General features: G+C 43.4%; 1 protein-coding gene across 1 annotated transcript in view; it reads left to right on the plus strand.

Moving 5' to 3' along the window:
* camk1da (calcium/calmodulin-dependent protein kinase 1Da) overlaps window positions 1-25,735 on the plus strand; it is a 52,136-nt gene that overhangs the window by 19,607 nt on the left and 6,794 nt on the right. The window contains exons 2-9 of the mRNA XM_070991766.1: window positions 4,150-4,281; window positions 6,726-6,800; window positions 15,717-15,855; window positions 16,302-16,428; window positions 19,816-19,891; window positions 23,135-23,247; window positions 24,850-24,928; window positions 25,109-25,196. Of these exons, the coding sequence (XP_070847867.1) occupies window positions 4,150-4,281; window positions 6,726-6,800; window positions 15,717-15,855; window positions 16,302-16,428; window positions 19,816-19,891; window positions 23,135-23,247; window positions 24,850-24,928; window positions 25,109-25,196 (829 nt within the window). The remainder of the gene's footprint in view (window positions 1-4,149; window positions 4,282-6,725; window positions 6,801-15,716; window positions 15,856-16,301; window positions 16,429-19,815; window positions 19,892-23,134; window positions 23,248-24,849; window positions 24,929-25,108; window positions 25,197-25,735) is intronic.

A 25,735-nucleotide genomic window follows, 5' to 3' on the forward strand; every position in this document is an offset into this window, starting at 1 on the left:
AATGGGATCAAACGCAGTCATTAAATTTTAGGGTTTGAGGTTAGGGTTAGGCAAGTACTGGTTAAGTCTCCAGGAAGCCCCCTAAAGTTCTTCTTCCCACCATTCAGACAGAATGTTCACCATGAATGAACAGAGTTTGTGCATGTGTGCATCAGTGTTGATCAGCAGGTGCATCAGCATTGTTTATCCTACAGCTATTCCATCATTTGGTGTTGGGATGATGGTGGTGGGGAGCGCTGTCTTGACATATTGGTGCAGAATCTCCCATGCAGCATGTGTTGAGAGCTATAGTAGGGTTAAATGCTACCTGTGATGTGTTGAATTGAGTGAAGTTTGATTTTAAAATGACATTTATTCCGATGTTATTTCTTCATAGCTCTAAGATGTTGTTTTTAAGTTTAGTAGAGCAACAATCCCCCTTAGTAGTACAGTGTGTTTGAGGTGGAAAAAGCACAGTAGTGACCATACAGAATGCTTTGATCCTGTTTTTCTCCATATCACCTTACCAGTTTGAAGTACTCAGTAGAGCTAAGGGGAAGAGCAGAGGTGCGCAGTAATTCTCTGTGTGTTCTCCTGTTTAACGTTGCACATTGTCATTTGATCCAATGTTATTATAAAAATATGCGCTGTTGCGGCTTTTAGCAGTTGCTCCTCTGTTTCATAATGTGTCATCACTGAATTATTTGACACCGATGAAAAATCCTGGATTGACCAACAAAATCACAACACAAAAGCAAGTGCAGCTGCGGTCTGCCCACCTGCGATGATTAATAAGAACTGCTGCTGCAAAAATGTAAGAATCACTTTGTGCCGTGATTACCAAGACCACTGGTGTGAGGTGGAGGTAAAGCAAACCATTTGTCTCTAACGCAACGACAATGTTTGTTTACAGTAATTACACCTATGCAGCAGTGTAATCATTTTGTGACTGAGGAAGCAGAAATTTTGAAAAGATCATCAAAGTGAAGTGGCCTTGTTATGCCTGATTCTGGTTTTATCAGACGAAATGTGTTGTCGACCGTTATAATTGTGGGATTATTTGGATTATGGGGGAGGGGAGTGCAGATTAAGAGTAACATCACGTACTGTTGCTTGGGAAGAAGACACACACACAGGCCTAGAGTGTCTCTCTGAGGGTAATGCATGAAAGGCTCAGATGTGCATGTGTGTGCATGCGTGTGCATGTGTGTGTAGGTGAAGCACAACCTGCACGGCCCACTGGTTTTGTCTGGTCTTGACGTCACTGAAACCCACAGCAGCCATTCTTGGTGCAAGCAGGTGTCTGTTTGTGTGTGTGCGTGCGTGCGTGCGTGTGTGCAAGGCAATTGAAGTGATCTGATCGGTCACCAGACAGTCCGCCGAGGCCACCAGGGGCACCCGGCGGTATGATCGCACGTCACTGTAAAAGATGTGTGCAGCGTGAGGTGAGAGACAAAGAGAAGAATGGCAGAGGGAGGGAGCGAAGGTGAGAAGAAGAATGAGATTCTCGCTGAGAGGCGTGAGAAAAACACCCGGAGCAGGCGCCGCAGGAACGGCAGCTGCAGAGCGGCTTCTGCAATGGTACGCTGGTGTTCGGCCCTGTGGCACACGGGCGCCTTGTCAAATGTTCTTCGCCCTGAAGGGCTCGAGGGCTTTCCGCACGGCAGCGCTCACATATTGATGCGATAAAGCGCTCATTCACACCAGCCGTGAATGGAAACCTCAGCGAGGAGCAGGGGGAGGGAGGTGCATGGCGGTCTAGAGCCGTGGTCGATTGTACTGCGGGTCGCCTTTCAGTGAGAGGCAGCATGATGTGAAATTCATTTTCCAGGCAGGCAGGTGTGCATGATGGTGAGGTGGAAATTGAGCTGTGGCTGGTTGAAACAGACCTTGACAGATATTAGAATGAAATGTTTAATCAAAAGAACAAGGTTAGTAGAACAATCTTAAAACATAGTGGGAGCGTTCATCAACACTTTCTTTCTCTTTATTACTTCTGCTTTCCATTTGTGTCGTGTAGTGTCAGATTTTTCCCTATAACCCCCAACCAATCGTTTGCACATTTCAGCACTGAAAACAACATGTTGATTTAGTCTACAGCCATTCTAGCGGCTCCGTTCGGCTGCTCTTCAGCACAGCGGTACTTTAAACTAAACGCTAAAATCAGGGCGCTAACATGCTCATGCTGACAATATTAACATGCTGATGTTTAACAGGTGTCAGGTTTACTGTGGTCACCTCTTTAATTTAGCTTGCTGCATGCTAACTCTTGCTAATTCACACTAATAAATTACATCTGACGCTGATGGGAGTCATTAGTGTTGCAGGTGTGTCATGGTTGATAGACTGCACTTTATCTGTACATGACAAAATATTGGGCAAATTAAAAATCTGACCTGATGAGAGGAACATGAATTTAGCTCCATTAAGCATAAATACCACTGGAGTTAGTTTCTCCAGCTGCTCCCCGGTCCTTGAATAGCTTCCTCCTCTGAAGTGAGTAATCACCATAAAGTACCATAATGTGGAATGTCATTTTCTTTTTCTTAAAAGGGTTTTTATAAAAATTGGTATCAAAGAAGCATCATTCAGGAGGCTGTATTAAAATCGAGGTATCAGTATCGGTCACTGGAGACACGGCTTTGAATGAACGCTGATGTTGCTCTTTGTCTGCTGGATGTGCACAACAAGTAACTGTTTGCTGACATGTTCGCCGCCACAGTTTATAAGGAAATATCAGTGTTGTGTCAACACTTTGTTCCTCAGTTTCATTTTGACAGGCAGGTTGATGTACAGTCTTTCTGCCTTGAATGCACAGTTTCTGCCTGTCCCCCGCTTAGATCTAAGCCTGGGCTCCAGACTAGAAAGACCTCTGTCTGAGGATTTCTTGTGCGAGCTCATATGTGCGAAAGGTCAGATGTACAGCAGTCAGCCGGGCCATGAAGTGCCTTGAAATAGCCTTCTTGCGGTTTTAAATTCAATATTTGAGTGGGTCTCAGAACATTTTAAATGGTATGTATGTCAGATGCAGGTAGCTTGAGCGTTGTGCAGACGAGGAGACAGAAGGAGGGGAGCGAAACAGAGAGAGGAGAGATAAAGATGGAGAGATGTTTACTCTAATGTGACAGGGGTGGAGCTGAAGGCAGATCGACACAGGAGTCAACACCCGGTTCAGGCAGATTAACTCACAATAAGCTCATCTTCATTCATCGCCCTGCTTGTCGTCCTGACGCACACACACACACACACACATACAACTGAAGGGGCTGAATTTGAATTTCCCAGCGTTCATCTTAATACTGGCGCCGTGAATGTTATTGAGGATCATCAGTTTTTATGTCGCAAGAAACGAAAATTTGAAATTATTTTCGGGCGCCACGGTCGTTCTAAGTGAATAAATAAAAGAAATTGCTAATGTTCTCATGTTACACTCGGCAGATCCAATCACATTACCACTGCAATGTAATTTTCTGCATATTAAGATTATCAGACACCTGTATTGGTTGGAAATGGGATCTCAAAGGCAAATAACTGAAGTCACATTATGCTAAATGTGGCGATATACTGTGTGTTTTTCATTTAGAAGAAAGGGAGTTTTCTCTTTGTTTTCTGTGTTTATTTTCAGTAATGGCTCTGAAATTGTGAGTCTCAGTTCTCTAAAGATGCGAGGAAGTTCACTGCAAGTGAACGCTAAATGACTGGAGTTCTGCTTTAAGGATGCAACAGCGAGACTTACAGCATAACAAGTCTGCAGTGATGTATTTAACATTGATGCTTGCACGTTTTTCCTTCCTGGCAATCATGCAGATTTAATGTATGCTGTGGAAATGATGGACATAGAGATAGGACTGCTTGGAAAAGGACGGGCCTATATGTTGCTGCTGAAGATCTTTTCTATAAACACTCAATGTGCTTCTTGTTTTTATCATGCTGGTTTATGTGAGGGTGTAGATTTAGGGACGAGTTTCTCTATTTCAGATGAATGTCTTGTAGATTAGACCCTGCAGGGTGGACAACCTCCCCCCACAGCTGACAGAATCCAATTTGTTTCTCAGCTCTGTGTCATGTAAACTTTAATGTGAAAAGCAGCAGGACGCCGCAAGACGGAGGGCTACATCGTCCACTAACCGGCCCGCGCCTGACGTGACGCTGTTGTTTGTGTGTCCGCAGAGGAGCGTTTTCCGAGGTGGTCCTGGCCCAGGAGAGGCTGACCGGTCGGATGTTTGCAGTGAAGTGCATCCCTAAAAAGGCTCTGAAGGGGAAGGAGAGCAGCATCGAGAACGAGATCGCCGTGCTGAGGAAGTGAGTGCTGTTAGGCATAGCACACACACACATACGCACACACATAAGCCTCCTAATTCCTGGTTACCGGGGCAACTGTGCATCTCCTCTCTCTTCTACGCACCCCAACCCCCCGCCCCCGGGTCACGATCCACAGCCCACCTACCACACACACATACACACACACATCACGACTGAAACTTCTGTCTGTGAGCACAAAACAGCTGCACAGTATTAAAAATATGATCGCTGTCGTGAATTCTGTTTGGATTCTGTGCTCTTTGTTGGAGATTAAAGTATGCGTGAACGGTCCAGTCCATGGAAAGGATTGAAAGTATCAAATTCTACTGGCTGAATGAGAAGTCAGGATGGCCGGCTGACTTAGTTTATCTGGAAAGAACTGAAACTAGCTTGCTAGAAAAAGAGACAAGTTATTACTCTAAGTGCCTTTAGAGGACAGGAAATGTCTCACCCAAGCCTCCAGAAAGAGCACTTTTTGCCTCCTTTCAAAAGAAAAAAAAAACAAGGACTCTTACACACAAGCATGTAACCACGCAACTACATAGAAATGTGCTCCGTGCTGTGACAACACAGGTGTATTGTGCTATTAAATAAAATGAATTTGTTCATTTGGCTGCACCGGGCAAACATTAGAGAAAATGAGAATTACCTTCAGTAATGAAGGAGAGATGCCGACATTCATTTAGACAAATGAGTGTCATTAGTGTAAACAAACGAGAGCATCAGTGAGCAGACTGGCAGCCAGTGCGCAGTGAGACACCAGGCCGGCTTTGGAGGGAAATCTGGTGGATTACTTAACAAATCAGGATGACGTCCTTCCATGGCAAATAAAGCTTAAGATCTGTTTGTGGAAAAAATGACAGAAAAATCAAGACATTTCGAGAGCTGTCATCCTGACAGCTTGTATTTCTTGCTCATTTTCGGTAGTACAAAATATAGGAACCTGATCACTATACCAAAATAATTGTACATTCATTTTCTGTCCATCAACTAAACAATTAATCAGCTCATCAGTTAAAAATAAGTCCGAGATAATGTGTATGAACATCATTTCAGAGATAAGACGTAGATACAAGTGGCCACATTACAAGCTGTGTGGAGCAGTAACAGGACGCACACAGGAGAAATCCATGAATGAGAGCAGCTAACTGCAGCTTAAAGCCTGTCATGTTTTTCTGAATGCTCTCCTCAGCCATTACACTCACACCGTTTGCTGCTAGCCCTTCATTATCCGAGGCAGGGCTCAGATACACACACATTATCCCTTTTCAAGGCACGCGTGTGTGTGTGTGTGTGTGTGCATGAGTCATGTCTCAGCTCTGCCGTCGCGGAGGTCATGCACTCCGTAATAAGTGTTAGATGCTCACCTGTGCACCTGCTGTGCCTTCCTGCGCGCGTGTGAGCATGTGTGTGTGTTTGCATGTACATTGCTCATATTATGGGGACATAAATCTGTTCATGCAGCCACATTGTGGGGACTCTCGTTCATTTAGGGACAAGTTCTTATATAAATCATTCCATTTTAGGGTGAAGTGTGTGTGTGCGTGTGCATGCGTGCGCGTGTGTGTGTGTGTGTGTGTGTGTGTGTGTGTGTGTGTGTGCGTGCATGTGTGTGTGTGCGTGTGCACATGTCCATGTGTTTGAAGGATATAGACCAGGGGGAATTACCTCGTCCACAATGCAGAGGATGATTAACCAACACACCCACACACAAAATCAATCGTGTTTCTACAAGGTATGAGGTGTTAGGATAACAAATGTACACCCACACACACACACACACACACACACACAGAGGGACGGAAACATCCTCATCACAGCGCTGTAACCATGGAGAAATCAGGAGAGAACTGACAGTAAGGAGCAGAAAGGAGAGGGAAAGATGAAAATGGATTTGAATCCCTGAAATGTTCTCGCTTACTGTTTGATGGCTGGTTTTCCAGGGCTTTCAACCGCATCTCAGCGTCTTCTTCAGGTGAAGCTGCCCTGCCAGCTCGACAAATGAAGTTTAGCATCTGACATAATCTCACCTCAAGCTCCATCTAGTAGCTGCTGTATAGCTTTCAGTCATCTCACGTGGTCCTCATCAGCAGATGGCACTTACTGGAAACTGGCCAGAAGATAATGTAATATGACTGAAAGCTGAAAAACTAAACGGACCTTGAGATGAGTTCTTTAAGCTTTAAAAATGTTGAAATCTGGATAATGAAGTCCGGATTATAAGGCCACTCTGGATGAAACACTGTCAGAGTATTACTGTGGATTACCAGGCATGTTTATTCACATGGCAGAAGCTAATGGGGGAGCAATGTTTTTTGCGGTTCAACAGTGACCGTTTCGGATTAAAAGTCATTTATTTCTGTTAATGTGTTATTGTGTGATGGAGGGCGATGCTGCGGCTTTGAAGTGGAAAGCTTGACTCATGGTTTGCCTTTGCTTTGCAGGATCAAGCATGAGAACATTGTGGCACTGGAGGACATCTACGAGAGTCCTGACCACCTCTACCTGATAATGCAGCTGTGAGTCCAACTTTCATGCTCTCGCTTGTCTCTCTGTGTTTACCCGCCAAGGATGTGACTCTTTATTCACAGTTAGCATTTAGCAAGCTGCTCCTGTCTGTGCAACCTGTCAGCACTACACTGTGACCAGCAACGCTTTGATTTACTGTGGCACACCTGCCCACCTACCCGTCACTGCACACACCAACACACACATGCACACTATTAACTTCAGTGACAGCTCTGTTGAGGTGACATCTCACACAGTAACACACACGCTAAAAGCCCACCCATGCTCCCACACACCCACAAAACACAGCACACATTTACAAGGCCGCTATTACATCAGTAGCATCTCTGCTTTGATGGTCAGCCGTAGAGGGAGGCAGGAAGGCTCACCCATGGGTGCCCTACTAACCTCCTCTGCAAGGTTACTTACCGCTTACGTAAGAGGAGAAGTTGGCGTGGAAGTTTGGCACTCGTTCTGGAAACATTTCAATCAAGTTCAGGTGGAAGTCACGGCTGGAGATTACACAACAGTAACTATGTTTACAAGCCGATGTCAGTGGATTATCTGTTCACCTACCACGTGTCTTTGGGTCCTTCGATTTCTCACAAATAAACCAAGTTTACCTTTTTGAATGACATTAAGTGGCTAATCCACAAGATTTTGTGGTTGACGCTGTCCTAATACCTAAATTAGGAGCACACTAAGATTGTAGCTTTATGTATTTCCTTTGCACTTTTGGTTTAATTAATTAACAAACTGCTGTTTTGCTTTTAGATTAAGAAAATGTCCACACATGCACATAGACGAATCATAAAGCCCTTAAGACCTGGCTATAAACTAAACAAGCGTTGCATGAAGTCAGCAATAGAAAGCATAAAGCGATATGTAATATTTGTACTTAATAACACAAAAATGTACTCAACTGACTTCTACAATTATACTGATATGATTAATTGCATTTTCTCTGCTTGGGTTCAGGAGCTCATGTAGCAGCTGAATGTCATAATCAATAAAAAATGTAACTTGGATGAATGTCTAAACTTGCAGATTTTAGCCTTAATGAAGATTAACATGTTTACAATGACGTTTGCATCGCTGGGCTTTCCTCTATGTCTTAATTATTCTAATGGGTTGGACAAGTAATCTTCAAGCTTTCTACAGATGTGCAGCCAACAGAGCATAATGTGTTTTAAGATAAGATAAATCGGGATGTTACAGACAGTAAGCAATAAAGGGGATGTAGAAGGGAATAAAAGATACAAAATAAACTACATATATATTTATATATATATTTATACAAAGTCAAGTATGTGCAATATTGCATGGAAGCAATAGCAAGCCGTTAAAACATGAATCAAGTAGTGCAAACAGTAGGCATGTGAACACAGCACTACATTAAACAGTCTGACAGCTGACAACTTAAAAGACAAGCAAGTCAAAGGAGCTCTACAACAGCAGCATAGAATTCACAGTCACTGCATGCAAAGGCTTTCAGTGTATCGCAAGTTTAATAGTAGCAACTGTGGAGGAAACTGGCACTTTCTGTGGAGGCTGCTGTGCAGAAGACTGGTGATATTCTCAGAAACGGATTGGTAAGGTGCGCAGATCTGTCTCCTGAGGAGGTCGCTGTGACATAATTAAGTCAGATCTCATATGATAATGGAGATTTTAACTGACATCACTGATATTTAATGGTATTTATGTTCAGCAGCAGGCAGAGTGGGGCATTTTCAATCCAGGCTAAAGGCTGTCATCTAAGGAAAACTGAAATGTGTCTGCTGTGCATCTACTGTCAGGCTGAAGGCAGTAGGAATATTGTTTCCCTGTTAATGTATACTCAAGGGGTAACAGTGTTTTTACTGCAGATGAGACCAGAAAACAGGTGCTTTAAATGCTTTAAAGCAACTTTCACTGAACGGTCAAGTAACAGATTCTCAGTTACAATTTCAATGTTAAGTATGCTAACATTAGCTAACATGAGCTACTGTAAAACACTGGTCAAAGCAAAACTGTGTGAATAAATTGAACAAAAGTGCAGTTTATTAATCATTAATTCAGCTTGTTCTTTATGTGTTATTCCTCTGTCCAGAGTTATTAACTGTAGTTAAAGCAAGACTCTTCTAAGGCTTATTCTCATCTGTAGCCCCTGGCTAGCAAGCTAGCAAGCTGACATAATGATAATACTTCACAGAACAAATAATCACTTTCCAGTCACAGTGAGCGCCGAGATTAGTCATGTCCGTCCACTTCCCGTCAGATGCTCGAACGGTAAATTAAGAAACACATTCAGCCTTTCGCAGAGCTGAAGTTCCTCCAACATGTCTGCCGAGGAGTGCGTTACATCACCTGAAATCCCTCCGTTGGCTCTCCCTCCGATTAAGCTGTTTACCTACGATGTTAACCTTTTGCTTTGAGCCTCCTGTTGTCGCGGATAAACCGGTTAACAGAGCATTTATGTTTCCTGGCCCGGCTGCCGTCACCTGAGGAGGAAGTCATAATCCCTGTTCGATGACTTGATTTATGCTCTGGACATCAAGGCTACGAACTGCAGCTTGAAATTCTGACACACAAAGGTGATTACCACCAGTATTATAGATTTCATTTTATCCAAACGTTTAAAACAAGTAGGGTTTCATCACTCAGATGGACGTTTTACTGAAGTAATACTTCAGTCTGTCAGTACTCCATCTCTGGGCAGCATTACAAATACTGTAATATGCTGGTTATGTACTTAGTTCTGCTTCAAAGCACATCGTCAATCAGTTTTCACCCCGAGAGGATGACTGTATAACCTGCAGTTTCAATTTAGTGCTTTCACAGTATTTTTTATGCCAGCCGGTCTAAGATTACATGAATTGCTTTGAGAGCAAAACACAGTTTTAATTCCAACAAAATGTGAAACAGACTGTAACAGGAAAGACCCCACCTCCGCTCTGTCATCCTCCTGTACACCTCCCTCCATCCTTGCATCCGTTTTCTCTCCTGTCTAACACCATCTGCTCGCCTCTTCTTTCATTTCATAGCTTCCTTTCCTCTCATATCACACCTTAGTTCCTCCACCGTCGCCTCTCGCTGCTCGTTCGCCTGCTCACTTGCATTTTTCCTTTTTCCAATCATTTTTTTGAGGCACCATCTGTTCATGGAATATGGATTGGTTTCCATAGTTACAAGGCCAAAGGTGACGCCTGGGTTATAACATTTCAAAGGTGACCTTGGGAATTACAGCAGGTGGCATTATCAGCATGACAGATTTGTTGTGAAGTTTTGAAATATCGCAAAACCTAAAATAAAAGTAACTATATTTTTATCATTATGGATTTAACTTACAAATGTAAGATTTGTACAGAAGTGGGAGGTGATGCTACATTTGAGCAATAAGTATGTTTTACACATTGTACATTCCTATGTGGATAATGGAACATGTGCATTCAAAAGACCATTTTTGTCTTCCCAATGAAACTTAAAGCTGCATTAATCAATATTTTCATGTTGACAAAGAATCACATGACTGTATAACGTGAAAGGGGTTGTCATAGTGACGAACCCTCGTCTTTCAGCTTGTTTTAGTTTTAGTTAGTGTCGCATGTAACAGCGAAATACCCGAATATTTCCCCCTGGAGCTGGTGGAGACCAAAATAGAGGTAAAAGGGGAATGAATACTGAACTTAATTCATTTTCTATATTGACAGCAGACAGATAATTATATTTAATATAAAAGGTGTCGCTTGTGACGACCTCCCTTTCTTTACCCTCAGTTCTGAGCAGCTTTTTAGCATCTTGTCGCTAAATGTAGAGTAAATATTGGACTCTAAATGAATGTGAATGCCAAAATTGTCAAAAGATGATTGAATGCAGCTTTAATTCAGCAATAACTCTCCTTTCCATCTTTTCCATGTTTAGACAAGCTTGTGAATCATCTAATACCATCGTTTCTACCTTCTCTCACTGTGCTGTTTTAGGATTCTGTTTGTCTCATTTTCATACAGAGAATCAGAGAAACGCTTCGCTGTGAAAAACATATTAAAATATAGAAGAGCATCAGATGAGAGAATGGTTCAGTCTCGCTTTTCATCTGGCCCCAGTGCTGCAGGCTGTCCTTCCTTAAGCTGTACACGGCGGCTTCATCACTGTACAGCAGATCTCCTGAAACATAAAGCAGTCATGTCCATTAGATGCTGGAAGTGGCAACAGCAAATTGTTCTAGTCACAATTTTCAGCAGCGCTTCAGCAAACATGAAAGTGAGGCTTTCTGCCCCACAAATTCGAGAAGTCACTCCTGTAATAAGTAACCTCAGTTGTGGTAATTATGTGCAGTTATTGAGATGTCAGGGTTTTTTTTTTCAGCGGACAGGAATCTCATTTCGGAACGAGGATTTTGGAGCCTTTTCTGTGCAGTTGCCGTGTGGCAGATCAATGCAGTCTGACAGCGTTTCCTTCGTTCCCGTTCATCACAGCTTGTCTTATGTAACCTCAACCGCAGGGAGGCAATCAGTCCACGCTGCTATGAAAATCGATGCAACCCAGTGCAACTTGGGCTTTCTATTGATGTTGTGTGTATTGTGAATTGCATATTAGCAGGGGCTGAAATGAACTTTTTTTCACTGCCTGTCGCTGTGTTTTTTCTGCCACTTTTGAAACCTAAGCGCTAAATGAAGAAATAACACTTACAGACATCCCTTAATGTAACCAATGTTGCGAGATGATGTCTTCCATCACTCATTTTCCATCACTCTTCAAAGGGGACTGCAGCACCTAAACCAGGTATTATAAAAACCAGCAGCTGAGTGAAAAAACAGTTTCATACTGTCGTGTTTCCCCTTTCGTACTGGGATGCAGATTACGTGGTGGTGAAGAGGATTAGCTTTGTTTTTTATCTCCCTTTGTTTATAGCACGTCCCTTTTATTTTCATTTTTATCACACCATGTACTTTGCTTTGAAGCACACACAAACACAAACTTCCACATGAGTGGACAATAAAGATGTGGATTCGCAAAGGGAACCCGAGGCAGCAGGACACAGTAACAGGCTGATCTTAGTTGGTTTTTCTAAATTATTTATGTGAATTCTCATTCTGCTGTGTTTTACTTATTAGGCTCAGTCAATTTATGCAGGTGAGAACCATTTAATTCTGATAGCATCAAATCAGCACCACATTTTTGAGTTAAAACATACAAAAAGGTAAACTCTGTCTATCTGAAAGGCAATAAAACTGATAAAAAAAATAAAAAAAAAAACTATTAGCAAATATTGATTTCTTTGGTGAAATTGTGTCATGATAACATGATCATACCATCTTGTCATTTAGTTTACTCACCCAAGTAATGTGCAGATATATTAGAATGCTGTCAATAAACCAGAGCAACCCAAAAATCTCAGTCTTCATGTGTTAAGCTATGAAAGCTGAATAGCTGTATAACTGTAACACAAATTCAGAGTTTGATATCATTTCGATCAGGAGAGACAAGTGAATGAAGTAAAGATATGTGAATGTGGCAGTGGAGATGTAGGAGATGTTGGAGTTGAGGGGCATCACTTGGAGCAGCAGCAAGATGAATCCCCCTCATGGTGGCGGTGGGAGCTGATGACTGAAAATTGGAAAGACAGCAGAGATATGATAGGCTCACAATGTCGCTGTGCTATTGCATAGATGTGATCAGCTGATGAGAACAGCTGATACTTGAATTTGCAGAGACACTGACAGCAAAGAAATAATGAATGAGCATCCGTGAGAGGAGTGAATGAAGTAAACTACAGGCCTGAGCGTGCAGAGGCACGGTCCCCCTGACTGATCTTTCACTGGAGCTTCATTAGTGTAATTATAGTGTTTATGTTACCGTTTCCACAGAATTGCCTTAATCTGATGTAAGTGTTTGTGTGAACAAAGATCGACTGGATCAAAGAATGCAAGCCGGAGTGAGTGCAGCCTTAGGAGCAGTGGGGCTCTCCTCCCCTGTTGACTGCTAATCCCAGCAGCAGCTCTGTACCTCCAGTCAGACCTCCTCTTTGCTGTGATTAGTCAGCCAGGTCCCAAGACTGTAAAGACTCTTCATCTCTGCCACGGTGAACAGCATGCATCACATACACACACACACACACACACACACACACACACACACACACACACACACACACACACACACACGACACACACACACGCACAGGCTTGAAAATAAGGCCTACTGTCAGCGTTAATGCACAACTGTCAGCAGAGCGAGCAATAACACCGCCTGCCTCGAAACAGCTGACGATGGGGAGAGGTGTGGAGGAATGGTGAAAGAGAGTGTGGCCATATTTAATATGGAAATTCATTCATTCAACAGGTGAGAACATTTCTGTGCTTCGAGAAAGCATCTGAAGATGAGTGACATTTTGACATGTCACAGGAAGAAAAGGTGGAAGTGGGCATAGGTGTAAATGATAGTCACTAATGGCTGAGTCCCACTTAGCTGCTTCAGGCCTTCGCTACATGCATACATACATTTTCCCCCTCCTTTGAAAAAAAAATTGTCCGCACATGTAACAAAATATCTCCATAAACACAGAACACAAAAGAAATTTAAGGCAAACAAACTTCATGGAAGTGATCCTCAGTCTGTGTTTTTAAAGATGCCGATCCAGGTGGACATAAGCGGCGTGTGCTGCGTTCAGCGGCCAAATGAAACCACGCCCAACCGCCACAGTGGCGCTCAGATTTGGAGCCCACCCAATGAAAGCACAGTGTGTTCGCACCCACGCGTTGCTCGCAAGAGCTTTAATCGGCTTAATAAGTGAAAAACACCTGCGCGGATGGACAACGGGTGCGGAGGGCCTTTAAAGGTCAGCGCAGAATTGTTTGTCTTTCATGCTGTATGGAAGTTGTTGAAAGGCGAGGACAAATCCGTCCGTCCGTCTGTACATACGTACGTCCCTCCATCCCATTCTTGTGATAACGCTGAAAATTCTCAAGGATGAGCTGATAATATTTTGGTGGTCAAAGGTCACTGTAACACACGTTTTTGTCACACAATAGGATAAAATAATGAAGCGAAGGCGTTTTAGATCCAAGGTCGAAGGTCAACTTCACTTTGACATCATAAAGTTCTAGAAAAGCAGCTAGCTGGAGATCTTTCACAGTGATTCTGCACCCACTGTGGCTTTAATGTGTCTTATTCCTCTGTGGTTGACATCATTGTGATGGCGACATTAGCTGCTGCACAGTGTTGTGTGCTGTTCCTTTTCTGTAATACACAGTTTCCACACATGCTGTCGTATAAAGGTAAGAATATGTCTGAGTCAGAAATAAATATGGACTGTCTGACCCTCGTCTGCCTCGGTTCCCTGCTGTCCAATCACAAGAGACGAGTGACGTTAATGAATTGATGAGATATTATTTTGTTACTGCCAATCATTGCAGACATGAACATGGACACTGGGGTAAACAAGGAGCGGGGTGGACACAGCCAGGGACATGGAGAAGATGTCAGGGTTTGACCTCCTTACCGCTGGATGTTTTGAGAAAAGCTGAATGGACCTAATTGGACAATCCTTGAGCCTTGTTTTACTAGCTTTGTGTATGTGTGTGACACTGTGTTAATTGTGTGTGTGCTGTGTTTACATGTGTGTGACCTTGTATGTGTATGCTTGTGTTTTTCATGTCTGTGTGTTTATGAGTGTGCGTTTGCTTTTAATATGTTTGTGTCCATGTGTGTGTGCGCGTGCGGTCCTTCCCTCGCATCTGCATGTATGTGTGGGTGTGTGTGTTTTTGTGCCGGTGTGTGTCCCTGTGTGTTCTTGTGTGGGTGCTCCTGTCTGATTGCCATGGTCTCCTTACGCAAACGCTTACGCAACCATGCAGCCTGGTGGCTGATCTCCCGTTTGCTGTGTGTGTGTGTCTGTTTTTGTGTGTGTGTGTGTGTGTGTGTGTGTGTGTGTGTGTGTGTGTGTGTGTGTGCATTTAGCCCTTTCTTGTCATTCCCAGACATGACTGCCTCTGAAACCCAACGAGTCACTGCCCTCTTTGAAGAGAGAGAGGATTAGCAATTAATTCTGATCTCTTTTTTCAGAAACTTCATTAGACTTTAACTTCCACAGGCTCTAATCTGATCTGTCTCTGTGCATGTGCTCCGTGTGTGTGTGTGCGTGTATGTGTTTTGTGTATTCTTGTGTGTCTGTAGTATGTGCACGTTTGTGGCCACAACCTTGTGTATATTAGAGCTTGTGTGCAGATTCCTGTGTGTGTACTTCATTATGCTTTTAGGTGTAAACACGCAGTACAGAAAATAAGTTTGGTTGGTTACTACTACTACTGCATCTACTACTACTACTACTGCTACTATTGTTATTAGTGGTTTTATATGTACAATTACGGCTGCTGTTGCTTATTTATGTCTGCACTTTTTGCTGCCATTTGTCCTGCAAACAGTCCACATTCACATGGAGAATGAGATGATACTGCGTAGTGAAGGCAGATTACCCTCCAGCAGGGGGAGCTGTGTGTCTGTGCAGCAGATGACGAGATCTGTGCATACTGTATCCATACCTGGACAAGTCATTTCATGTGATCTGGAGTCATAAAACATAAAAGTAAATATTGAAAGAATCTGCCAAAGGGGAGCGATTACAGACGAACTTCATTATGTGTTTTTCTTGGGTCACAGGGTTTTTTTTTTCCAGCATCAGTGGGTTTCAGTCTGCTTACACAGAGCGGCACTGCAGATATGTCAAGAATATTTTGGCAGGAGCTTTGACTCCTGTCAAGAGTAGAATTCACATTGATAATGAAAATTTCTGATGTGTGTTTTTGTAAGATGGTCCCTAATTTATCTTTCCCAGAAGCTGTTTCACACATGCTACACAAAGACTTACTATGTGTGGGGAGATTTTTAATTCAGTTGGGAATCAGTAATCACAATACACTGACACACACGCATGACTTCTCATTCTGCAGGGTGTCCGGCGGCGAACTGTTCGACCGAATTGTGGAAAAAGGTTTCTACACGGAGAAGGATGCGAGCACGCTGATTCGACAAGTCCTGGATGCCGTGAACTATCTGCACAAGATGGGCATCGTACACCGAGACCTGAAGGTACTGTGACATACTCATACAGATGGTAGGTTTTCATCACTTTTGGGAACATTATGTAGACTTACATTCATTTCTGGGACCTGCATTTTGTCCCCACAAGTAAGGTGAGTCCCCACAGTGAGAGTAATACATGGACACACACACCCACCTCCCACATTTTAAATCCGCACGAGCAGTTTGTTTTTGCTTGACAGCTAATGATTTACTGCAGCAATAAAGCCACTGACTTGACACTCGCAGTGCATTATGGGTCAGCGAGGTGTGTGCCAGCTGTTGGGAGAGAGGGGATTGGTCACAGAGACCTCCATAAAACCAACACAGTGTAGAGTGAGGAAGAAAGGAGGGCTGTGTTTGTCACGTTTGAAGTTCATTAGCTGCTCAGGTTTTTCTTACACGAGACAATAACTTGACTAAAATGACCTGAAACCTCCGTCTTCATCCTCCAGCCAGAGAACTTGCTGTACTTCAATCCTCAAGATGAGTCAAAGATCATGATCAGCGACTTCGGTCTGTCCAAGATGGAGGGCAGCGGCGACGTCATGTCCACCGCCTGCGGCACGCCGGGATATGTGGGTAAGTCAGCCAGTCTTCCCCGGCCTCCAGTGGTCTGTAGTCTCCTTCTTCCCTCCCCAAAGTCACCATTTGTTGTTGTGCTCAACAGACCTGCTGTGCATAATTGCTGAGCTGTGATTGGACAGTCGCTGTTTGAGGGAGGGACTTAGTGAAGAGGAATTTTGCGTTCATATCAGCGTCGTGGTTTGGTGACGGAGGTCACAGCTCGGGTTGTATTTCTCGTTGTTCACAGCGTGTAAATATGAACTGAACTGACTTTGCTGGATTTCTGCCGGCGACAATCCAACGAATGAAAGATTCAAAGAGCAAATGTTGCTTCCATCTGACACCGTTGACGCTTCCTGCTCTCTGCATCGTCTTTGTTCACTCACTGTGGACCAAACCATTTTCTGTGTGTGTGTGCTAACATGAATGTGTGAATGCATACATGCATTTGTATATATCTTTTTTGTGTGTGTGTGTGTGTGTGTGTGTGCATTGATTTGTGTGTGAAGCTGAGTGCATCACTCTGTGTGCATTTGTGTGTTTCTGTGTGTGTGCATCGCTATAAGAGACAGATGTTCGGCAGTTGACAGCACACACACTTTCATGTTGGAACACGAACAGACTGGCTGTCCTGACAAACATCACAGAAACTCTCGTATAAATAAATCTGTCATAGAAATACAGACATGCAGACACATTAATGACAATTTGTTGAACTTGAAATTGAATTTGTAGCGCCCCCATCAGGCCAACTTCACTAAACTCAGATTGTAATGCCTCAGGTATGCACATGTGGAGGCATACACACACTCAAAAGAAGTCCCACCAGCCATGATTTGACTTAAAATGGTCACATCTTCATGTCATACTCCCTATCTTTCATCACATGCCTCTCTGTACCCCTCTCATCCATCCCTCTATCTCTTCACCTCCGACCCAGAGCCCCCATCACCCTGCTGCAGAGGTTTCCTTGGCCACAAGGCATTTCCACTCCAGACAATGTGTGTCTAAATATAACTCAGAGTGCGCCAAATGAAAACCAGGCCTGAGCGATGAGCATGAGTATGTGTAATCACATGCATTGTTTTCCTGTACTTATGAAGACTTTCCATTGACAAAATTACCTCCCTGGGTACACAGAGTTCTCAAAAAGAAAGCAGGTTCACAAAGCTGAGGAACGACTGTTCAGTGTTTCACCATAATGCATGAACCTAAAGCTGAGCTGAACTTATCATAAGAGCACACCTGCAGTATCAGCAGCAGGTCCAGACTTTTGTCCCCAACAACCTCTTTGAACAGAAATTACATAAGATTAAGCCAAAATATCTGCTGAGTCATTGCTGTAAAGTTTCTAGAACGAGCATTGAATCAGTTATTACACATATTAAACCTGCTGCTGTGTCGCCGTCACAGTGACACCTCCTTCACTGTGTTTTATTTTTAGTTAATTTGATGGACAGCACTCACTGATCAACAGGGAAAAAAGGATTGTAAATGAGTCAGAGTTGGCCTGGAAGACTCGTATCCGTCCAAATACACCAGGACAAAATAGCTCACGAGATTCATATATTCAGCATAATAAATTGATATATAATGATGTATAAAACACAGTTTGCTGTAACACCTTTGTCTGACTCCTTGTCGCTTTTACTGTGAAGCAGCTGCAGACACGCCTTTGACCTGATTTTGTTTTCCACCCAAAAAAAAAAAGCTCATCATTAGTGAGACACAAATTTTGGCACGACGCAATCAACAACAGCAGTTTGTTAGGAAACAGAAGAAGAAGAACAGAGACTCAAACTTCCTGAACGGAAAGTCTGAAGTCGGTGAGGCCAGCGCAGTGTTCCACAGGTGATTTGTAAAATACCAAAGCAGCGAGACGTAAGCGCAGGAAGTGAGTTAAAGAGAGTTAGAAAAACATTTCAGATTCCGACCACATTTTACACATTTACTGTCTATCAGCACGTTTGACTCGAAACTCGCTCGTTGAAGTCGTGAGTACCAGACACAATGACCTCACTGTGTGAAAATGTCCTAATTCTGAATCCAGCTAAACAAGAACACACGCACACACCTTCACAGTGAGTCAGGGTAGACCTATAAACAAAGCTGAGCATTCTGGTTCAGCACATGTGTGCAAAGTTTAGATTTTGCCCCAAATACGAGCAGTATTTCTTGGTGTGTGTGTGTGTGTGTGTGCCCGATCTATCTCCATCCAGCCTTTTGTGTGTGTGAGGTGATGTTATGCTGAGCTCACTGTCATCAGTGATTTGCTCTGTCCGGGCCTCGGTAATGAGCTGCAGAGGAAGGTCAGGCCGGGCCAGATGTAGAAACGATGTGCGAGCACAAAAACCACGCATACACCTTTTCTCACATGTACTGTAAACTGTTTTTTTTTAAGGGACGATTGTGCGGTGAGAATGTGTGCACCTCACGCCTGCATCAGAGCAGGTGTGCATTAGGTTTTCAAGAGGGAGCTGCGGCTTTTATTTACAGTGGAGCCGTCATTTCACTCTTAATTATCTCTCATTTCATCCTGAATTGCACTTTATGAAGTCTGTTTCAGTCTTTTGATTAACCATCGATCGTCCCTCTGACCTTTATTAAGATAATCACCATGATGATGGTTTAAAGGTACATGTGTTGAGTGGTACTCCTGCTACAAATAGCCACCACCACCACCACAGTCATGCCTAATGACAGCTGTTCTCTTGGAGAATCCCACTGATGAAACACAATTGCACTTTTCTCCTCATTGACAGGCCTAAGTATCAATGTGTACAGATGTTTGATGCTGTTTCTGCATCCATTTCTGGGCAGCAGTGGGAGTAGAAATGATGTTTATGCACTTGGCTTTATAAATCTGATGAAATGAATGTGTATGCACGCTTCTGTCTAGTTCCAGTTGTGAGTCTACATGAGTTTCATGCATCTGGCCCCGGTTTGTATAAACAGCAGAAATTCGTCTGATTTTACCAAACAGCACTTCGCTCTGTGTTTAAATACACTGGAAGAAGACTAAACACGTTTAATAAAAGTCTTTCAAGGGTGACATCATTGCTTTGTTTGGGTTTTTGTTTTGCGTTGGTTGAGGGTCTTTTTTCACTCGTGCACCTCCTGCAGGAAAATTTCCCACCGTTAACAAATCTGACATGTGATTTTAATTTGAACCGATACGGAGAGTCTGCATATTTTCGCTGTTTTCAGCCTTGTAAAACGCAAATCACACAGCACTTTAACTGGACCTCCAGCTGACAACAACGTAAAATGCTACTAAAAACACAGTCTACATTTAAGCTCAGTGAAACACCAGGCTACTGCAAAATGGAGGCACATGAGAACAGAAGTTGCAACAATTCCAAAACAAGGCGCCGTGTAACCAGCGTTTCCTTTCCCCTTCAGCTCCAGAGGTTCTTGCCCAGAAGCCGTACAGTAAGGCAGTGGACTGCTGGTCCATTGGAGTGATCGCCTACATCCTGTAAGTACCAGCTTGTTCTCCTTGTATCAAGTCACCAGGAACCACTTCATTAAACACCTCATGTCAGATTATAAGTTGCAAACATCTCTTGCAACTCTCTTTTGTTGCAAGATTTGACTCATTTGACTCCTATAAGTCAAAGTGTCAGCTGTGATAAAAAGGCCTGTTCTCAGCCCCGTTTAACATGAGCAGAGGTCTAATTAGCCAGAACAAGTGGAACCACCTGTGTGGATGTGCGGGGCCTTTACACACCACAGCTGACTCTCAACACCTGAAAGCAGAATGTCGATCAGTTTTGACTCATGACTTCAGAATTTAGGACGAAAAAAGACAGAAAACATGGCCTATTAAATGTATGACCTCCGTCCTCCTCATCACACAGGAATCTGTAACAGCCAAACATCTACTGAAAACAAGAGTCAGACACAGAGTGATTCACCTCCAGCTAAGCTTGTACACACACTCGAAACCACAGGCTGCTTTGTGATTTATTACAGACTCCTAAAACCCGACCACAAACCAGCTTCACCTTCTTTTCATTAAGCTAGCGAGCGCTAGCAACTGCAATACATATGCTAACGTTTGCATGGATCCTGAACTTGTCCCGTGTGTGTGTGTGTGTGTGTGTGTGTGTGTGTGTGTGTGTGTGTGTGTGTGTGTGTGTGTGTGTGTGTGTGTGTGTGTGTGTGTTTTGAGAGTATGTGTGTTAATGTTGCTTGTGTGCTGACATTAGAGCCAGATGGAGCTCTGCTGAATGGCCTTGTATGGATATGGAGCTGCAGGCGAGACTTCTTTTTCCCTGCTTTTTATTTTTCTTCTGCCGCGTCACCCCCCACCTCTTACCACAAGTGCGTGCGTGTGTGTGCGCGCGCACGTTTGAGTGGACGTGAACAATGAAAACAACAATATCTGTGTGCTTAGGTTACTGTTATGTCGAGGGTGTGTGTTTGTGTGTGTGTTTTTAGAGCATGACCGCTAATGTGTATACGAAGTTTATGCCTGCGGCCGCTGCTTTAATTGTTTAAAGGTGTGTGTGTGTGTTTCTCCATCTGTATCTCTATTGATGTGTGTGTGTGCGTGCTCCACCTGACAGAAACATTATTATCTTGAGCATGAGGTCAGAACAGAGGTCAGAAGTCAGCAGCAGGTTAATGGTGGCAGAAAGGAAGCATGAACTTTAGCGTCTCAAACAGATTTGACATGTGAAAAGTGAAGGTCTCTCTCCCACCTCTCTCTCTCTCTCTCTCTCTCTGTATCTCTCTCTCTCTCTCTGTGACATGCAATGGTGTGTTTGTATGTGTCGCAGTCTGTGTGTGTTTGTCTTCATATGTCTATAAGTCGCACATTAAATTAAGCCTTTTCTATAAATGAGTGAAATGAGGTTGGCGCAGGCTGCCGTCTCATTGGAGGAAGACAGAGAGAGAGACGGAGAGGGAGGGAGGAAGAGAGAACGGCTCCCTGCTGGCAATTAGCACAATTAGCGTTGGGATTCAGACCTTGTTAGCTTTTAGCTGCTGCTCAGGTGGAAAGATCACATCAGGTAATCATCCATGATAATCACCTGGGATCCTGCGTGTGTGTTTGTGCGTGCATGTGTGTGTGTGTTCAGTGGGAATGGATGGCAAGTGACGGCTGAGTCTCCAACCAAACGTGAAAGCAGAAAAACAAGAGGGAAGCGTCTCTTCACACCAGGCAGAACCCGACTTTCCTCCTGACATGTGTGCGTGTGTGTGTTTCAATGTCTGTGTGTGTGTTCGATGGAGTGGAGGGTTCGCTGAGTGACAGTTGGGTCTTTAACCAAATGAGAAGCCAGAAAAACAAACGGAAAGCCTCACTTTCCTCACTGCAGGCAGAAACTTTCTTCTTTGTGTGTGTGTGTGTGTGTGTGTGTGTGTATTGATGGAGAACGGCATTTTAATGAGTTTTTATGAAAATCTCTTGGTGCATCCAGAACTTCGCTAATGAGGTTCAGTTTTTGGTTGAGCAGCCGCTCTGCTGTTGGTTCAGTTGGCTCATTATGGAGAATCAGACTGGAGCGTCAGTTAATTTGTGTTCACCAACACTGGGAACCAGTAATCTCATGTTAACATGATTAAGGTGATACAGGCAACTACGACCCAGGCTTGAAGCGCTGGGGGCTGGCGACCAACATCACTGTCCCCTGCCACAAACACCGACACCATGAACACACCGAAACAATTAAAAGAAACCACTTCCATCCAGAGCAGGACGAGAATAGAAGAATCAGATTGATGTTCAGTGCAATTAAGTGTTTTTGGAGATGCAGAGACAAAAACCGAACTTACTTTGTCTTTTCATAGTTACAATTTGGTTGGAGATTTGACCAGAAGTCAGTGCAAAATAATATTTTGTTTGGATAATGTTCACAGAAGTTGATCCAGACGGGGAGCGGGCAGGTAGGTGCAGTGAGTCAGTGTTTACTTCAGGTGGTGGACTGGAGCTGGGCAGAGGTGGATGGAGGAGATGATCCTGAGGCACAAAGAGAATCGTATTAGTCATACAGACGAGGCAAAGTCAGAAGCAGCAAAAGAACAGAGGCTAGTGGGTACAACACTCAGGCCACGTTTACACTTCGGGAAAAGGCCTGTTTTCAAGCGGTTTGGCCTCTCGTTTACACGCAAAAAGAGTTTTTTACATGGAAAACGATCCTTTTTTAAAAACTCCAGCCAAACTGAAAACGGCAGTTACGTGTTGGCTTGTAAACAGGGTTAAACGGCGTTTCATGTTCCGAAACGTTATAACATGCGACTCAAAATACTTAACGTCATGTGAGTTTACACTCGTGCCCATAGGTTTGGCATAGTTATGATGGTGCTCAACGGCGTGTTTATCCAGGTTCATGTAAACAACAACATTTTTGAAAATGATGTTGTGTGCACGATGTTATTTTTTAAAACAGAGGGGCCAAAATATCTGTTTTCCAAAATACCCTGCTACGTGTAAACGTAAGGTCAAAGACTGGTGAGGAGATCTGGTGGATGAGTGTGGATTGGCTGCAGCTGTGGTGGCTGATTGGTGAAATGCCCAGTCCAGATGTACACACACACACACACACACACACACACACACACACACACAAGGCCAAACACGGAGAACTTTTTGTGGATTGACACATGCATGTAACTCAATCAATGGCTGAATGAGGAAAGAAATGAATGACGTCTTCAATGAATCAGCGAATCACAGAACGAACAGCTGACTGAGAAAACCTCTTGTCTGCAGGCTTTGTGGTTACCCTCCGTTTTACGATGAAAACGACTCCAAGCTGTTTGAACAGATCCTGAAAGCCGACTACGAGTTTGACGCACCGTACTGGGACGACATATCGGACTCAGGTGAGCCTTTGTCCTCCTCCTCCTCCTCCTCCTCCTCCTCCTCCTACATCTTCTGCTTCCTTGACCATTTTCCAGTCCTCCTCAATCCACCATGTGGCACGTATGGACCACACACCACCTCTCCGTCACAGCCTCTGATGTCATGTGCCTGGAATGAATGTATTTGGGAACGTGTGTGTGTGTGCGTGTGGGGGGAGGTGGGATGGCCGTGCTGATGGTGTATCAGTCACTACCACAGCTATGTGGGAAGCCTGGCAATAAAACCAGTTTGTGTTTCCTGGAAACCTGTTCGAGATTCCAGTCCAGTGTGTGTGTGTGTGTGTGTGTGTGTGTGTGTGTGTGTGTGTGTGTGTCTGTGTCTGTGTCTGTTTGTGTATTATTTATGTGCTGGTAGGTAAACCCTGGTGTTTCCAAAGAGTCTGCTCTCCTCTTTAGATACAGCAAATGGAAATCATCCAAACCAGAGCAGGGCTGTCAAAACTGGCCAAAAATGACGTTTGAATATCCCTCTAAAGAAACCACGAGGTTCAAACCATTGGAGCATCTGCGACAAGAGGAAAAACCAGTACAGCATCAGACATGTGGCTTGTGTATTATTTCAATATAATCATCAATATGAAAGATCAACACACCTACACATTACAAAAGGAATAAATAAAACAATGTCCTCTGCCGTGTTGTGGAATTAAGTGCTTGACCTGAATTTCATTTTCAGTGAATGAAAGTGACGCTGCAGCTCCCGTCAGTGCCGGTCCACGTGTCCTCGAGTATCAGCGGACAAACGGGAGAAATTACAGTCACTTATTATCTGATTATGGACGCTATTTTCCCACATTTTTGTGTCCAGGTGACTAATGACAACAGAGACAACAGTTTTTGAAATTTTTCAGTATTGAACAGTATTGCAGCAGCCACAGAACGTGCTGCAGGTTAATCCCTGCACAGCGTCAGCGTACGTCCACTGAAAGTGTTTGTTGCTGCCGCTGACAGACTCATGTTGTTATGATGTGTCTGATGACATTATGGAAAGAGTCCCAACAGAGATATATCACTCTCGTCAAAGCCACAAAAGCAAAGCACAAAAACAGCAACTTTATCATCGTAAAACCCACCTCATTCAACATGGCTGAAACAAAATGAAATTCATCAAAAGAGGAGAGGAGCGAGAGGGAGGGCAGACATGTGAGATGCGACGAGAACCTTGTGTAGAGCCGGACTATTTTTCACATCTTTAAATATATTTAAACAGATTTTCCTGGTATTAAACAAAAAAACATACATTGCCGGACAGCAGAAACTAATTTTCACAATTGAACATGCAGACTTTTTTACAATTCGAATAGAAATTTGAATCTAGAACATTAGTTTAAAGCCCTAAAATAGAGGTTTTTTTCACTGATTTCTGCTATTTTATTCAACCCTCATATTGCATTGCTTAGCTTTTCTGCAGACGCCAACAAAAAAATGGCAGTCTGTGCAGGTGGACATTTGCACAAGCAAGTCAAACAGACTGAAATGTCAAAGATCATCAGTGTTATTTATGTCACAGATTTCTTTTGTGTCCAAACTCACTGATGTTTTGATGTTTTTTTTTTCCTCCAGCCAAGGATTTTATCAGCAGTCTGATGGAAAAAGATCCAGCTAAGCGCTTCACCTGTGAACTGGCACTCAGACACCCCTGGTTAGAAACACACACACACACACACAGAATGTCATACACAGGCTAACAAAAAGGCTTAAAATCAATACAGATATTGATGTACAGTCATAGGTGCTAACAGAGAATTTGTGTTTGTGTGTGTGTGTGTGTGTGTGTGTGTGTGTGTGTGTGTGTGTGTGTGTGTGTGTGTGTACATATTAGGATCGCCGGGGATACAGCGCTCTGCAAGAACATCCATGAGTCAGTCAGCCGACAGATCAGGAAGAACTTCGCCAAGAGCAAATGGAGGGTAAATGTTGTTTACTGCAGTTTGTATTTGGTGGTTTTGGCTCTATTGCAGGAATCTTTTGGATCACTCCAATACGACTCCTCGAACGATGGTCTGTGTTTTGAGAGCCTGGGCTCTATAGAGTAAAGCGAAGGCTTGAGACAACTTGTTCTTTCTCTAAGAGCTGCTCTTCACACAAGACGTCACTCTCAGCTCTGGGTGCTAATAGCACAGTGTAATACTTGAGCCTCAGATGTTTTTAATGGAAGATAAACTGCAACAGAAGACCAGATCACGGTATCTTTGCACTCGTGCCAGCTCATTGAAAACAGATTCTGCTCTGTAGCTTCAAAGCCCCTATGAAATGAAACATTGCTTTTTTTGATCTTTACAATATCACCGTTTAAAAAAATCCCCGATATAGGTTTACGACACTGCGTGTAAAAGTCTGGAATTTGAGTTACTAATTTCCAGGTTTGGATAAGTATGAAAAAAAAGAGAGGATGGAAAATTTTTAGTATTTGTACGTAGTTTGGGCCAATATCCTAATCCTGCATTAA

Source organism: Chaetodon trifascialis, chromosome 22 (genome assembly GCF_039877785.1).
Source record: "Chaetodon trifascialis isolate fChaTrf1 chromosome 22, fChaTrf1.hap1, whole genome shotgun sequence".
Lineage (NCBI taxonomy): Eukaryota > Metazoa > Chordata > Actinopteri > Chaetodontiformes > Chaetodontidae > Chaetodon > Chaetodon trifascialis.